This window comes from Salminus brasiliensis, chromosome 15 (genome assembly GCF_030463535.1).
Source record: "Salminus brasiliensis chromosome 15, fSalBra1.hap2, whole genome shotgun sequence".
NCBI lineage: Eukaryota > Metazoa > Chordata > Actinopteri > Characiformes > Bryconidae > Salminus > Salminus brasiliensis.
Window position 1 is genome coordinate 33,050,699 of NC_132892.1, and position 16,043 is coordinate 33,066,741.

Sequence of the window (16,043 nt, forward strand, 5' to 3'; positions counted from 1 at the left end):
CAGGCATGTGTGACACACTAGGGAAATTTAATGCCATTCATGAACACAAAACATTAGTTGAATATAACCATAACAATCATGCAATAACATAGCCATTATCACTTTCATCTATTTCAGGGTCAAACAGTCTATCTTCCTTTACTGCAATACCAGACACTGAGACTCTGTATGTATGGGACTGTGGAATTGGTGGATGAAAGAGAAGATTCACACATTTACTCAGTTATTATACAGTAATATACAATCACTAAGATTTTAAGATTTTAAGCTTTTTATCATGTTGGTCTGTAGATGCCATGTGCATAAATGTGAATCTTGTAGTTTCTATGTAAGATGTAGACCACTTGAATGATCTTGATGAGCTTTGAACAAAGTTTTCTTGGTTTCCCAGATTTCATCTTGAATTCCACAGTTCCCCTGAACTGCCTTTATGTATTAACAGTTTGCACTGTAGAAACTGCAAGCTGAACACTGAATATGGCTACCTTCTTAAAGCTTTCCTTTAATTTAATTTATACATTTGGAAATTTGTTTCAGCAGACACTTTCTAATGACAACTGGTGACGCATCAAGGCCTGATTAACATGTAATCAATTTTGAATTAGTTACTTAGAGGCTGTGCTTCCTACTTCTTAATTTAAAGAAAAATATAAAATGTATCAATATTTAAAAAAAGATGAACATCCTCACACTGTTAAAAAGAGCATTTCCATATATAAATGAATCTGTAAAAACATTCATGTGGTAAAACAGGTAGATTATAGAGCCAGGCAATGACATCATTATTTACACCTATTTGCATCAACAATCACATGACTGAAAATGTACCAAACATTTTTAGAAGTTATTACAAAAAATATATATATATATATTGGTTGCTGAAGCTCATCACTTGAAGATGCAACAGGAACTCATCCACTTTCTGTACTGCTGCCTGACCTGAAAGTAGATCATATAAGCGGTCAGTGCTACTGGATCAGATGGACAGCGCTGAAACTGACCAACATGAACCTGAAATCTCATTCCTGAAGCTCATTATAATAACATGCTGATCTCTGATCTCCACATGGTTCAGGTATATAAATATAAATTTACCTGGTTGGTGATGACAGGTAATGTCAAATACACAATGTGTCCAAATGTTTGTGGACACCCCTTCTAAGAAATGCATTTAGAATCTTTAGGTTGCAGTCATTGCTGACACTCCATGTTGAAAAGAACTGCCAACTGAATAGGACTGTCTGAAGCAGATAAACATTAACCTGTTGCAACTCCCTGAAAAACTGTTCACAACACAATGGAAGTGTTTCTGGAGGATATTTTAAGGACAAGGGACCATGTACATTTGTAAACAGATCCTTGCTGAGCTGCAGAAGCGTCTCTAATGTGAAGTATGTGTGGTTATGTTTGCTAACTACAATTATCGTGGTTTTATTAAGGCCATTTGTTTGTTCTAGGTCACATCTTAATGATATTGTCCTAGAGTTGCTAATTAATACACCATAACTAATTAACTGGATAGGACTAGAACAACAGACAGTGGCTGACCTCTTGGTTGAGGACACAGTAGACCAGGAAGATGAAGGTGCCCTGCTGGGAGTTGAGGAAGAGGAAGACCATCTCCAACACCTTACTGCCATCAATGAAGAAACCCAGAATCCAGGGGCAACCGAGGATGGCACTCTGAACCAGGGTTTTAAAAACAAGAATTCTACAGAGAGAGAGAGAGAGAGAGAGAGAGAGAATATATATAATTGTTTTATATTCATTATGTTTTTTAAACTTTTGTAAAGTGTAGAGATTTTAAGGAAGTTCTCAGATTTGTTAGAAAGTGGCAACAGAATGAATGTGAGCTGTTTATTACTTTATCTGTTTTATCTGGGAAAGGTCACTGTTCAGTCGTCCCAGGGCGGATCTCAGGGTGAAGATGATGAAGACAAAAATAATCACGTTAACCTGCAAATGTGGTGAAGGTTTATTGATTAAAGATGTGAAATGAATGCTCCTACTGAAAAATTCTGCCCAGTAGACACATTATACAGCTTTTGTCTGTAAAAAGGTTTTCGTATTTTGTATGTCATGATTTTTATTATTATTATTATTATTATTATTATTATTATTATTATTGTTCTTAATAATAATAATAATAATAATAATAATAATAATAATAATAATAATAATAAACACTTAATCCTAAACTAAGACTGTAGGGTTGATGCTTACTGAAAGAATAAAACACACAGGACCCAGAAAACTCCACACAAAGTTCCTGTCTGTCTTAATCCAGCATCTGCAAAAAAGAAAACATAAAACTAAATACTAGAGTAATAAACAACACAATGCCTTTTTCCTTTTTCTCTGGTATTTTAGTTTACATTTATGGATTAGCAGTTATTTAGTGTGGTATATACAGTAATAATACCTATTAAAAACCTTTTGTTTGAAGCTGTCTGGGTGAGCACAAGTTACTTTTATCTTGTACCCATGTGAAGTCCCCCTTTTGTGTCTTTTGTCAACTGCAGCTTAAATTACAAAACTGAACAAAAAGTCTTCCTCAGCTTCTAGGAGCTAAAAAACTAACACACCATCTGACAAAACTAACACCTCAACTCACTGTGGACTGCCGTATCCATCAGCAAACAGTCCAACAGACACGCCCACCACAACCAGGGGAATAATGTATCCAATCACGATCAGACATTTCCAGCCGAGAATCTCCTTCTGCTTGGATCTGATCTTTGTGAGGTTCTTCACTGAGATGAAGAGCAGCACAGCTTCAATGAACATCCACACAAAAGCAGAGAGGAAGAGAAAGTGCAGAACACCTGCCAGCACTGCACACAACAACTGGAGAGAGAGAGAGAGAGAGAGAGAGGTTAAACACTGCTGTGAGACACTCTGATCTTCATCCAGACCTGAAGAGCTTAATCAGAATGGAAAAGTTACCTGATCAGGCTGGATGTACTGTAGGAAGCTCTGTGTGAGGAGGAAGAGGAGGTGAGCCAGCAGCAGACTGATACACAGGTTTATCCGAGGAGTGTTGTTCATTCTCAGGTTTTGCCGACAAAGGGCAAAGGTCAACAGAGTCAAGCTCAGGAACATCAGCCCCACTGCCACAAGTACAGTGCTGAGCAGGTCCAGGTGAGGATCACTCTGAAAATCAACAGGCATATTATAATATAATTAATATAATAAATAATAATATAATTAATTATAAATAATTAAATAATATATAAATAATTATAAAAGGGAATTGTGAAACGTTCTATTGGACTATAAGGCCTGAAACTAACTTTAATGAGGTACTGCGGCACCAGTATTGAGCACACCTTCCAAAGATTATATGAAAATAAGATATTTATTTGGAAATGACACATTTAATGCCATATCCTAACCTTACCATAACCTTAAACCAAACCCTGACTTTAACTTGAACAACCAAAACATAACCTTAACACTGAATATTTCATAAAAGCTTTGAGTATTCATCAGCCAATCAAATCAAAGATGACATTTATGCTGCTCTGTAATGATCTGAAAGTTAAAATGTAAAAAAAATGTAAAAAAAAAATGTATTTCTGGATAGCTTTACCTTTACTCTTTTGTTTTTCACTTTTAACTTTCAGTCTGGTCTACAGTGTTTTCAGTGTGTGATTGATCTTACTGCTTCTCCTGAGGGTGGATTGATCTGCATGATAAGAGCGAAGGTTGACAGGTGTTCACTGGAGCACACAGTGTGACTGCTGTTGGTCTGGAGAAGGTAACAACCATCTTCAACCCATTCAGTGTTCTTCCAGTACACACAGGAGAGTGTAGCGTTAGGCTCAATTTCCTAAAGAAATGTCAGGAGAGAAAATCTCTGAATGGTGTTCATGTGAGAGGTGAATCACAAAAGCACTGAAAAGTGCAGCACATGGGGATGCCAGGATCAAGGTTAAGAACCACTGATATAATAACCTACTTGTAGATTACCTACTAACCTGCTTTGCCTTTCCAAAGCAAAGCATTCTCTCACTTTTTGAAAAGTGCTATAATATGTAAAATCTTTATTACAAAAAATTCAATTATTAGTATGAATAAGGCATAAAAAAATAGAGGAACATACTAAGTAAATACATACATACATAAGTAAATATACTGGCATATAAATTAAAAATAAATACTGACACAAAACATTTTATAAAAGTATGCTATAAAACAAAACTGGACTGACTGGAGACTAAAGGTATCAATTTAGTTAAAAAAGAAAACTCACTTCAATGTGTTTCATAGTGAAGTTGACCGGTTTGGTGAGCCGTGTGTTGGTGGTTTTGGGCAGTGTGGCCGACACCACAGTAGACATCATGGTTTTCACCGTGTTGTTAGTTGTGTTGAAGAGGTTGGGGCTCAGCATGTTACCCATGTTGGCGTAGCTCATGAAGGCCACAGCAGCTGATCCTAAAGCAAAGAGAAAAAATGTATCATCTAATGAATGTTGGGTTCGGCTAAAGTGGAATTCGTAGAGCTCAGAGACCACAAGACTAGAACTAGGAATTACTATCTAAATCTGTTTCTACTGTGTTGGAGAAATGCTGGACATCACTTTTTACCATTCCTGATATTGTGTAAGTAATGACAGTAATCAATCCCAGTGTAAAGCAAATTAGAATGCAGATTTATTCATTTCTTGATGTCAAGGTCATGAATGTACACACATGGAAAAAATGGTTGGTACCCTTTGTTCAATGAAAGAACAGCCCCCACAACGGTCACAGAAATAACTTGAATCTGACAAAAGTAATAATGAATAAAACTTATTATTAAAAATTGAATTATTAAAAAAAAATAAACTCATGAAAGAGGCTGGGACAGAAATTATGGTACCCTTAACTTAATATTTTGTTGCACAATCACTGCAATCAAACGATTCCTGTAACTGTCAATGAGACTTCTGCACCTCTCAGCAGGTATTTTGGTCCACTCCTCATGAGCAAACTGCTCCAGTTGTCTCAGGTTTGAAGGACGCCTTTTCCAGATGGCATGTTTCAACTCCTTCCAAAGATGCTCAATAGAATGTAGGTCAGGGCTTATAGAAGACCACTTCAGAATAGTCCAATGTTTTTTTCTTGATATGCTTAATTTTTTCTGTCTGTGAACACAGAGCTGATGTGCTTTGGCAATTTTTGTCTCCTCTGTCCACAGGACATTCTCCCAGAAGCTTTGGGGCTTTTCAACATGTAGTTTGTCAAATTCCAGTCTGGCTTTTTTGATTTGTTTTCAACAATGGTGTCCTCCTTGGTCGTCTCCCATGAAGTCTACTTTGGCATAAACAACAACGGATGGTGCAATCTGACACTGATGTTCCCTGAGCTTGAAATTCACCTTTAATCTCTCTAGAAGTTTTTCTAGGCTCTTTTGTTACCATTATTATTTTCCGTCTAATTGATTTGCAATCCAATTTTCCTCTTGCAGCCATGTCCAGGGACGTTGGATACAGTCCCATGGATCTGATTTTCTGAATAATATGTGCAACTGTAGTCACAGGAACATCCAAATTGTGCAAGTTCTCCCACTTAAATAGATGATAGAGGCCTGTAATTGACATCATAGGTAGACCTCAACTATGAGAGACAAAATGAGAAAAAAAATTCTGAAAATCACATTGTCTGTTTTTTAAAGAATTTATTTGCAAATAATGGTGGAAAATAAGTATTTGGTCAATAACAAAAGTTCATCTCAATACTTTGTTATATATCCTTTGTTGGCAATGACAGAGGTCAAACGTTTTCTGTAAGTCTTCACAAGGTTGGCACACACCGTTGCTGGTATGTTGGCCCATTCCTCCATGCAGATCTCCTCTAGAACAGTGATGTTTTGGGGCTGTCGGCGGGCAACACGGACTTTCAATTCCCTCCAAAGGTTTTCTATGGGGTTGAGATCTGGAGACTGGCTAGAGACTGGAGACTCCAGGACCTTGAAATGCTTCTTACGAAGCCACTCCTTTGTTGCCCTGGCAGTGTGCTTGGGATCATTGTCATGCTGAAAGACCCAGCCACATTTCATCTTCAATGCCCTTGCTGATGGAAGGAGGTTTGCACTCAAAATTTCACAATACATGGCCTCATTCATTCTTTCATGTACACGGACCAGTCGTCCCAGTCCCTTTGCAGAGAAACAGCCCCAAAGCATGATGTTGCCACCCCCAAACTTCACAGTTGGTATGGTGTTCTTAGGATGCAACTCAGCATTCACTCTCCTCCAAAAACAACGAGTTGTGTTTGTACCAAACAGTTCTACTTTGGTTTCATCTGACCATAAGACATTCTCCCAATACTCTTCCGGAACGTCCAAATCCTCTCTAGCAAACTTCAGACGCGTCCGGATATGTACTGGCTTAAGCAGGGGAACACGTCTGGCACTGCAAGATCTGAGTCCCTGGCGGCGTAGTGTGTTACTGATGGTAGCCTTTGTAACATTGTAACTTTCTGCAGGTCATTCACTAGGTCCCCCCGTGTGGTTCTGGGATTTTTGCTCACCGTTCTTGTGATCATTTTGTCCCCACGGGCTGAGATCTTGCGTCGAGCCCCTGATCGAGGGAGATTAGCAGTGGTCTTGTAGGTCTCCCATTTCTTCACACCAAGCTGCTTGCCTATTGCAGATTCAGTCTTCCCAGCCTGGTGCAGGTCTAAAATTTTGTTTCTGCTGTCCTTCGACAGCTCTTTGGTCTTCACCATAGTGGAGTTTGGAGTGTGACTGTTTGAGGTTGTGGGCAGGTGTCTTTTATACTGTTAACGAGTTCAAACAGGTGCCATTAATACAGGTAATGAGTGGAGGACAGAGAAGCCTCTTAAAGAAGAAGTTACAGGTCTGTGACAGCCAGAAATCTTGCTTGTTTGTAGGTGACCAAATACTTATTTTCCACCATTATTTGCAAATAAATTCTTTAATTCTTGATTTTGATTTTCAGATTTTTTTCTCATTTTGTCTCTCATAGTTGAGGTCTACCTAGGATGTCAGTTACAGGCCTCTCTCATTTTTTTAAGTGGGAGAACTTGCACAATTGGTGACTGACTAAATACTTTTTTCCCCCACTATATATAGGCCCACTGACTGATTACAAGATTGTGTACACATGTGATGCTAATTAGTGGGCACACCTTGATTTAACATGTCCCTTTGTTCAAACTGTTTTTAGGGGTATTATAATTTTTGTCCAGGCCTGTTTCATGAGTTTACTTTTTAACATAATTCTGTTAAAGCATGGTTCAAAATCATTTGATTTTCATTTGTTTATTTTCATAGAATTTTAATTTATTATTTCTTTTGTCAGATTCAAGTTATTTCTGTGACCATCGTGGGTTTTTCTTTTATTAACCGAGGGGTACCAACAATTTTGTCAATTGTCCTGACCTGATCATGCATTGATGGAAAGATGCCAAAGGTGGACGAATTAAAACATGCAAAGTCTGTTATCATACCGTTATTATTCATTGAAATCTGGATGAGGTCGATTTCCATCTCAGTGCTGTTCAGGCTGAGCTGAGGAATTTCTTTCATGGAGGCATTTGGTCCAACTGCAAAGACTTGAATATCTAAAAGAGATGTAAACCATAAACTCAAGTCATGAACCATATTAATACCATTAAGCTACAGTAGAGCTTTGGATTCTAAATTAAGAAGATTGTTTTCAGCACATTGTCACTGTCATACCACAAATGTGATGGTTTTCATTTTTATAAATTTTAAATCTATCAGTCGTTCTTTTCTGGACTAAAACAGTTGATCATGATGAATGGACCCATAGAAATGTTACAAAATGACTTCGTTTCATGAAATCGTTTCACACTGACTTCCACTGAAAGTTTAAAAGTTTTTTTCCATGTTCCTGCAAAGCTTCACTTTTTTTTTAACAGTAAAATTAAATTAGAAACATTTTTCCAGTCACTGCTAAAATGTGACCATGCTATGAGATCCAGGGGTGAAAACAACTTGGCACAATTTTATCATTAAACTATTTATGTATTTGTTGTTGTTGTTGTTGTTGTTGCTTTTTTACCTAAGCCATTGCGAGAGATGTTAACTGAGTAGCTGGTTTCTGTTGGCTTAACCAGTGTAGACACCAGTTTCTCAGTCTTGTTTAGCACTGCATTCCCATAAGACACCAGTTTCTCAGGATTTGTTGTTTCAACTTTAAGGAGCTTCTCCTGGGTGTTCAGCACCATGTCTAAATACTTTGTAACAACCTGATCAATAATCAGAAAAGTACAGTTTAATGATGCATCCAGAACTACACAGACAGATGACTTTGTTTTATCTTTAGTTATATTTTATTACTTGTTCTGTTTTATTACAGCACTCACTTCTGGTGGGAGGACCTGAGCAGTGATGTTCTCAATTTGGTTAAACAGATCTGCTCCACATTGTGAGGTGAAATTGTTCTAGAAGAAGAATTCAGTATTTTAGTAAACTAGGTCAGTGTATAAAGGTCAGAGATCAGATTGATCAGATATAATGTAGAATGAAATTGACACAGACCTGGCATTCTGTCGATTCTGTGATATTCGGAACTGGAAGAGTTATAAATGTAAGAGGATAAAAAAAGTTTATAGTTTATAGTTTAAAGTGAATACAGTATCATCAGGTGTATTTAGCTCCACTGCAGCAACAAAAAAGCCACATAGCATTATACAATTTTTTTGTATCATTTGTATAATTTAAATACATCTATTTTTTTAATTATGGTATACGTAGCAGTAGTAGCAACAGTAACAGTAGTAATGGTAGTAGAATTCAAATTAGTAGAAAGAATAGTAGTAAAATATAATAGTAGTAGTAACAGTATACAGTATAGTATAGTAGTATAGTAGTAGTAGTAGCAGCAGCAGCAACAGCAGCAGCAGCAGCAGTAGTAGTAGTAGTAGTAGAGGTAGCAGCAGCAATATTAGCATTATTATTAGTAGTTGCAATAGTAGTAATCATAGTAGTAGTATCAGTAGCTTCAGCAGTATTATTATTATTATTAGTAGTAATAGTAGTTGCAAAAGTAGTAGGAGAGGTATGAACTACTGTGAGGAGTGAAAGTTGTATTGGAAAAATGGGGTACATTTGCAGGACCTCAAAAATTTCTACTTAAATAAGTGAAATGTGAGCTCAATTGGATTGTGATCATGTGACTGATATAGCCATTACAGAATATTATACATTATTGTCCTAATAAAGTCTTTGGCTTGGTTGGTTGGTCTGCATAAAACTGCGAAGATACAATCTGGCGGTTTTACCCCAACACTAAATTTCCAACAGCTAATTATAATTATGCTAAAATGTTGAGGAAACAGTGATTCTTTGGACACCTACTTAGAATCGTGGTTAGTTGAGTGCTGATGGGTGCTGTTGTTGTGGGAGCGACTGACATGCTGGTATTCACATCTGAAAAGGAAAAAGAACAAAAACATTTACCAAAAGGTTTTGTAATTTCTGGGTCATTCAGCTAATGGAATGTCAGTACCATCAAATTAAAGGTGAAAGTCTGCACTTATCATCATCTAAATTATTAATAATAACTGCTTACAGAATAGTGCATTAATCATAAGAAGCTGCAGTAGTTATATTTAATATAATTAATACAATTTAATTTAATACAAGAGAAACTGATGTAAAAACACACTCAACTCAAATCAGATAAACACTTAATACATAAACACATCCCTCTTTTAAAAGAGACCCTCAAAAATGGAATAACAGTAGAATCAAAAAAGTAGAATATTATAATCTAGCTTATAACAACAGTAAGTACCTGCACAGTAAGCTGTATGGCAGAAGCTTGTTTTCACAAACTCATAAACATAATAGTTTCCGGGACACGCTTTGACTCGAATTGGGATAGATCTGTAGTAACAGCAGTCACTCCCTGAATTCCCACAGACTCCACGAGTAACTATTCCATCTGTTAGTTGGGGGTGAGAACCATTGAGCCACAGAGATATGTCAGTGCCACATCTGAAACGACTCACACAGCTCTCTGGCATCCGGACACTCATCCCGTTATAGAGCAGTCGGTACCAGCCGCTCCAGTTTAAAGAGCTGTCACAGTAGGATCCTCCAGTCTCATTAGTGCCTCTCCATGACTGGTTCAGAAAAGTGTAGTTACTGCAGGGATCATAACTGGGAATGTCGAAAACAACTGTCATGAAAAAATAAATAAATATTAAATAATTTCATGTATCAGTTACAGAATATAATGGCAAATAGCTCAGTAAAGCCTTTAGTCTGAAATAAAATATAAGTGACAGTTCTGAGTTGCGGTGGGACATCTATATGCACTCTTCATGGACATGAATGCCATGGAAATATTTCAATGATTACCATGGCATTCAAATTTCAATATAAAAATATCTGAAACAAAATGTATGTGCCAAAATATTGATCTGGTAATTGTTCCCTAATTGAGTGGAACTGAATTCTTAATTGCCTTGAGGATTAAACAGTTCTGTAAACAAACATTAATGTGTTGTGAAGCTCTGTTTTGCCTCATGGATTGAATGAGTAGAGCTGGAGCAACTGGAGTCTGCTAATCTGTCTTTGACCAATTAATGAAATTAGCCAACGTCATATGAGCTGTTTCGTTCATGAATTAGCTATGTTAACTGTCCTACAGCATTCTATAGAAAACATGTGGCTGGCAATATAACCAGGTATGGATTTAGCTAATATTTCTACTAAACAAGGTGTTAACTACTGAGCTAACACTAGCAAGCTAGACCCAGCTTGTGGGTCTGTAAAGATATAGAGACACTCATCCCACTTCAATGCTGCTCAGTGAAATGACTTTTTTGATTATTTGACTGATAAAAGATGGTGGGTTTTATTGTTTAGGTCATGGATAAGAAGATCTAGAGTTGAACTAGAGTAATACCAGTCCGGTACTAGCAAGGTAATTATGTCAGCTAGGTGCCTAGCAACTAAATCTTATTGTTTAAAATAAATAAATACAAGTTTTGCTCAGTTTAGTTTTTTTCAGATGGTGCAAATTTTGCATCTTTTTGGTGCCATTAAAACCTCAAATAGGTAAGGATTAATTGCTATGTACAACACTACACTGTTTTCATTATATTTCAGAGTACATACAAATACATACCAAATAGTATTTGAAAAAGTTAGTTAGCTAGTTTCACTTTGTCAGTTATTACAACAGAGAAGTTTGTTTAGTAAAGGAAGACCTGGTCATCAGCAGGACGTATCAGTTAAAGTTAAATAAATTGAGAACTATTTTTAATTGAGAGGATGCATTAATGTAATGTAACATTAATGTTGGCCCATTGTAAGACAACATAAGCAAGAGTAGACTTTACCTGCACAGTATGTTGGCATTGGAAGTAATAAGGCTGGTCTGATGAGTCTGTAGACATAGTAATTTCCTGGGCAGGCTTTAACTTGGATTGGGTTTGATCTTGATCCTAAATTGCACTGTCTACTGGAAGAGCTGTCAATATAGGATACATAGATTTCTCTGGTGACAATGTCGTCCTGTGGTACTGGATGAGACCCACCAAGGTAAAGTGCTGTGTAGCCTCCACATTCTCTTGATACCACACACCAGTCCAATTCAGGAATCTGAGCCCTTTTTCCCTGAAGATACAGCCGATACCAGCCATTCCATCCAACAAGGGTGTCATCATAACCACTGTAGCCATTGTAGATTGATCTCCATGCATTATCAAGAACACTGTAGACATTGCAGGGGTCAAAACTGATGCTTGTAGTGGTGACTGTAGGGATGGAAAAAAAGTCAACAAATATGCAAAATGGAGTACAAATCACATCGTAATTATATGTATTTACATATTCACAAATATATTCATAACATAGGAGCTGAAGTACCACTATTTAAATTTTCTCCTGTGATCTTTATTGACTTCACACGATTTACTTTTAATATACAGAACAATTCAGAGGTTTTAAGCTCCCCTGATTTTCCGTGATTAAGCACTGATTTACCAAACCGGGTGTTGGAGGAGAACTCTAAATAATACTAGACTCCATGAGCTGAACATAATGAACACAGTAATGGAAATCCATGACTTTTTGGAGGAAGGAAGACATTTACATTATATAATCAATAGCCAAGTGCTCTAACCGCTGATCCACCACTTGCCCTACTGAGCCAACATTGCCCCAAATACTATTTGTCCATATAGAGTAGTTTACACTGACACTAGTAAAGGAAAGTGGTGTAGTTTGGCATATATAAGTTGTGTGGTGTGAATATATTAATAACCCAGTTATATCATGTTATATATATAAGTTTTCAAACAGGACATTAATAAAGTCATTGCCACAAAATGTGCATCTCCATTTCTGCTGTTTTAAAATAAATTAAATCTGGCACTGAATGGACCAATAGAAATATTCCAAAATGATGTGGAATAAAAGTCTGACTTCCAGGGCAAGTTAAGAAGGGGTTTCTTCTTCTGTAATATGACTATTTTGGAGATAAAAGGTTTTTGCTTGAAAGTGTTGATAAAATAAGATAAGATAAGATAAGATAAGAGATAAGATAATCCTTTATTAGTCCCACAGTGGGGAAATTCACAAGAGATAGCAAGACACTCAGATGCAAAACATAGATAAATTACCAATATATACACAATATAAATAATAAAAGTCAAATGACATACATTGCATGTAACAATACACTGGATATTCTGCATTCTACAGATATTGATATTATATTATTATCCACTAAAGTACATTACCTCCTGCTGAAATTGTACAGCAGTGACTTCTACCATCCTTACATCATACATTGCTCACTAGCTGCTCACTTCTCACATTTCTATTAAAGTTACTGTTTTCTATTTTTAGATGTATTAATATCTTTTTATCTAATATAGTATATAATATATTAGATATTATAATTATATACTTATATAATATATGATCTAATATCATTTTATTTCATATCTTTTTTCTTTATTTTTTATCTTTATATTTTATTATATATTATCTTCATTTGCAAAATTATAAATCCAGAAGTTTATTTTTTAGACAACAAGGTTTCACATATTTAGAGTTCAAATATTCTTTACATTCCTTGAAAATGTATTAGAGAAACTTACTTGATGCCGCTGTGCTGTTCACATTGATTGGGGCGATGACTGGAGTGATGGAGCTCACATCTGAGTATAGACATATTAATCTCAACAAATCAATCATGAAATCCTATAAAAATCATTTTAAATAATTTTAAGACCATAAGAGTACCTGCACAGTAAGCTGCATTGCAGACGTTTGGCCTGACAAACTCATAGACAGAATAGTTTCCTGGGCATGCTTTGACTTGAATCAACACAGACCATAAACAGTAGTTATTCCCATCACTAGCACAGGTCTGGCGGGTGACGATTCCATTTGCTATCTGAGGGTGAAGACCATTGAGCCAAAATGCGACATCAGTGCCACATCTGTGCCTATTAATGCAGCTCTCTGGCATCCGGATATTCATCCCATAATACAGCAGCCGGTACCAGCCGTTCCAGTTGAAGCTGTTGTCACAGATCCACAATTGAGTAGCATTAGTGGCTCTCCAGGGTTGGTCCAGAGCAGTGTAGTTGTTGCAGGGATCATCAACAGTAGCTGTTGTTGAAACCAATATGATATTTATCAATGGTGAGGAAGTTTGACCATTTTCCACAGAGGTGTTTCAACACTGAGCTGCACAAGATCATTACTACTTAACCATGGCTTACATATTTTTAAAGAGTAAAAACCATAACATAGTAATCATACCACTGATTAAAAAGCTTGTTTCATTTATTTAAAAAAAAAAAACTACTGAACAACTGTATTTGCATTAGAAATAAACAACATAAGTATGAATAAACATTATATATATATATATAATATAATATATATAATACAGTCATGCCCGAAAGTATTCATACCCCTGGCAAAGTTTGACTTAAATTTACTTTTATTTAACCAGAAGTTATATTTTTGCCTTGAAACGACACAGGCATCTCCCAGGAGATAACACGATGATGTACAAGAGGCATCATTGTGGGAAAAAGTATTTCTCAGCTTTTATACACATTTGAACAAAAAGTGGCATGTCCAAAATTATTCATACCCTTTGAAAACTGTCACAGTATATGGGAAAATCCAAAGTTCTATACCATTCCAAATAGTCCAAGCTGTTTTAAAGCATCCTAATTACCCTGATTCATTGGGAACAGCTGTTTTAATCAACTCAACAGGAGAAAAACAGCAGCTCTCTGCAGTTGGTTTGTGGACAGTCATGGCTAAGACAAAGGAGCTCACTAAGGACCTGCGGCTGTGCATTGTGGCCGCTCACAAGTCAGGAAAGGGCTATAAAGCCATATCAAAATGTTTTCAAGTTCCAGTGGCTACAGTGCAAAGTATTATTAAAAAATACAAGAAGTTCCGCACTGTGGAAAATCTCAGAAGATGTGGTCGGAAGCCAAAAGTGACACCTGTGCTGGCCAGGAGAATAGTGAGAGAGGTGAAGAAAAATCCAAGGATCACCACCAAGGCCATCCTGGTGAATCTGGACTCTGCTGGTGGCGACATCTCAAGGCAGACAGTTCAACGGACACTGCACACTGCTGGGTTCCACGGACGCAGGCCAAGGAGGACACCACTTCTCCAGAAAAGGCACACAAAAGCCCGCTTGACCTTTGCAAATGCTCATCTGGACAAAGAAGAAGACTTCTGGTGTTCTGTTTTATGGTCAGATGAAACAAAAATTGAATTGTTTGGCCACAATGATGTGTGCACCATTTGGCGTAAAAAAGGAGAAGCCTTCAACCCTAAGAACACCATCCCCACTGTCAAACATGGTGGTGGGAACCTAATGTTTTGGGGGTGTTTTTCAGCCAATGGACCAGGGAACTTGATCGCAGTAAATGGCACCATGAAAAAAGAGCAATACATCAAGATTCTCAACAACAACATCAGGCAGTCTGCAGAGAAACTTGGCCTTGGGAACCGGTGGACATTTCAGCACGACAACGACCCAAAACACACAGCCAAAGTGGTGAAGAAATGGTTAGCAGACAAAAACATTAATGTTTTGCAGTGGCCCAGCCAGAGTCCTGACTTGAATCCAATTGAGAATCTGTGGAGGGAGCTAAAGATCAGGGTGATGGCAAGGAGACCCTCGAACCTCAAAGAGTTGGAGCTCATCACTAAAGATGAATGGGCAAAAATACCAGTGGAGACATGCAAAAAGCTGGTCAGCAATTACAGGAAGCGTTTGATTGCTGTAATAGCCAATGAAGGCTTTTCTATTAATTATTGAGAAGGGTATGAATAATTTTGGACATGCCACTTTTTGTTCAAATGTGTATAAAAGCTGAGAAATATTTTTTCCCACAATAATGCCTCTTGTACATCATCGTGTTATCTCCTGGGAGATGCCTGTGTCATTTCCAGGCAAAAATATAACTTCTGGTTAAATAAAAGTAAATTTAAGTCAAACTTTGACAGGGGTATGAATACTTTCGGGCATGAATGTGTATATATATATATATATATATATATTTATATATATATATATATATATATATATATATATATATATATATATATATATATATATATTCATAAAAAATGAAAGCAGAACTTCTTTTAAAGTTAAAATTTAAAGTAAAAAAACAACAACAAAACTTTGTGTTTGGGTGACTTTAAACAGTACTTACTTGCAGCATTGCTGTTTGTCATTGCAGTTAGTATGATGACAGGGACCCCTGATGGAAAGATAAAGGAATCACTGTCTGCTCACTGTAACATTGTTATAACCTGTCTTACCTGTCAGGCTGATTACAGATGCTGAGTTTGTTTAACATTGTTAACATCAGTTAACATGTGATTTGTATAGACGTGAATGCACTTGGATTTCCCCTTAACCTTAGTATTGATATTTCTGCTATTGCAGTCTAATGCATGCAAATCCAGAAACTACTGCTCAGTCTTTATTAGTTGTTACATCATGTATTTCACAACAATGCAATATTTATGTGTAATGATTGAACAATGAAGGCTCTGTT

At 36.7% G+C, this 16,043-nt stretch overlaps 1 protein-coding gene across 1 annotated transcript; it reads right to left on the reverse strand.

Annotated features, from left to right (window-relative positions):
- Window positions 1–888: 888 nt before the first annotated feature.
- LOC140535563 (adhesion G protein-coupled receptor E3-like) lies at window positions 889–15,842 on the reverse strand. The gene is made up of 17 exons (XM_072656961.1): window positions 15,805–15,842; window positions 13,240–13,520; window positions 13,095–13,154; window positions 11,328–11,744; window positions 9,990–10,159; window positions 8,340–8,417; window positions 8,036–8,222; window positions 7,458–7,571; window positions 4,762–4,767; window positions 4,256–4,437; window positions 3,665–3,832; window positions 2,947–3,153; window positions 2,615–2,847; window positions 2,224–2,290; window positions 1,865–1,956; window positions 1,549–1,711; window positions 889–939 (listed from the first exon to the last, which is right to left on the reverse strand). The coding sequence occupies exons 1-17, from the start codon at window positions 15,840–15,842 to the stop codon at window positions 889–891; spliced, it is 2,514 nt and encodes an 837-aa protein (XP_072513062.1).
- Window positions 15,843–16,043: the final 201 nt, after the last annotated feature.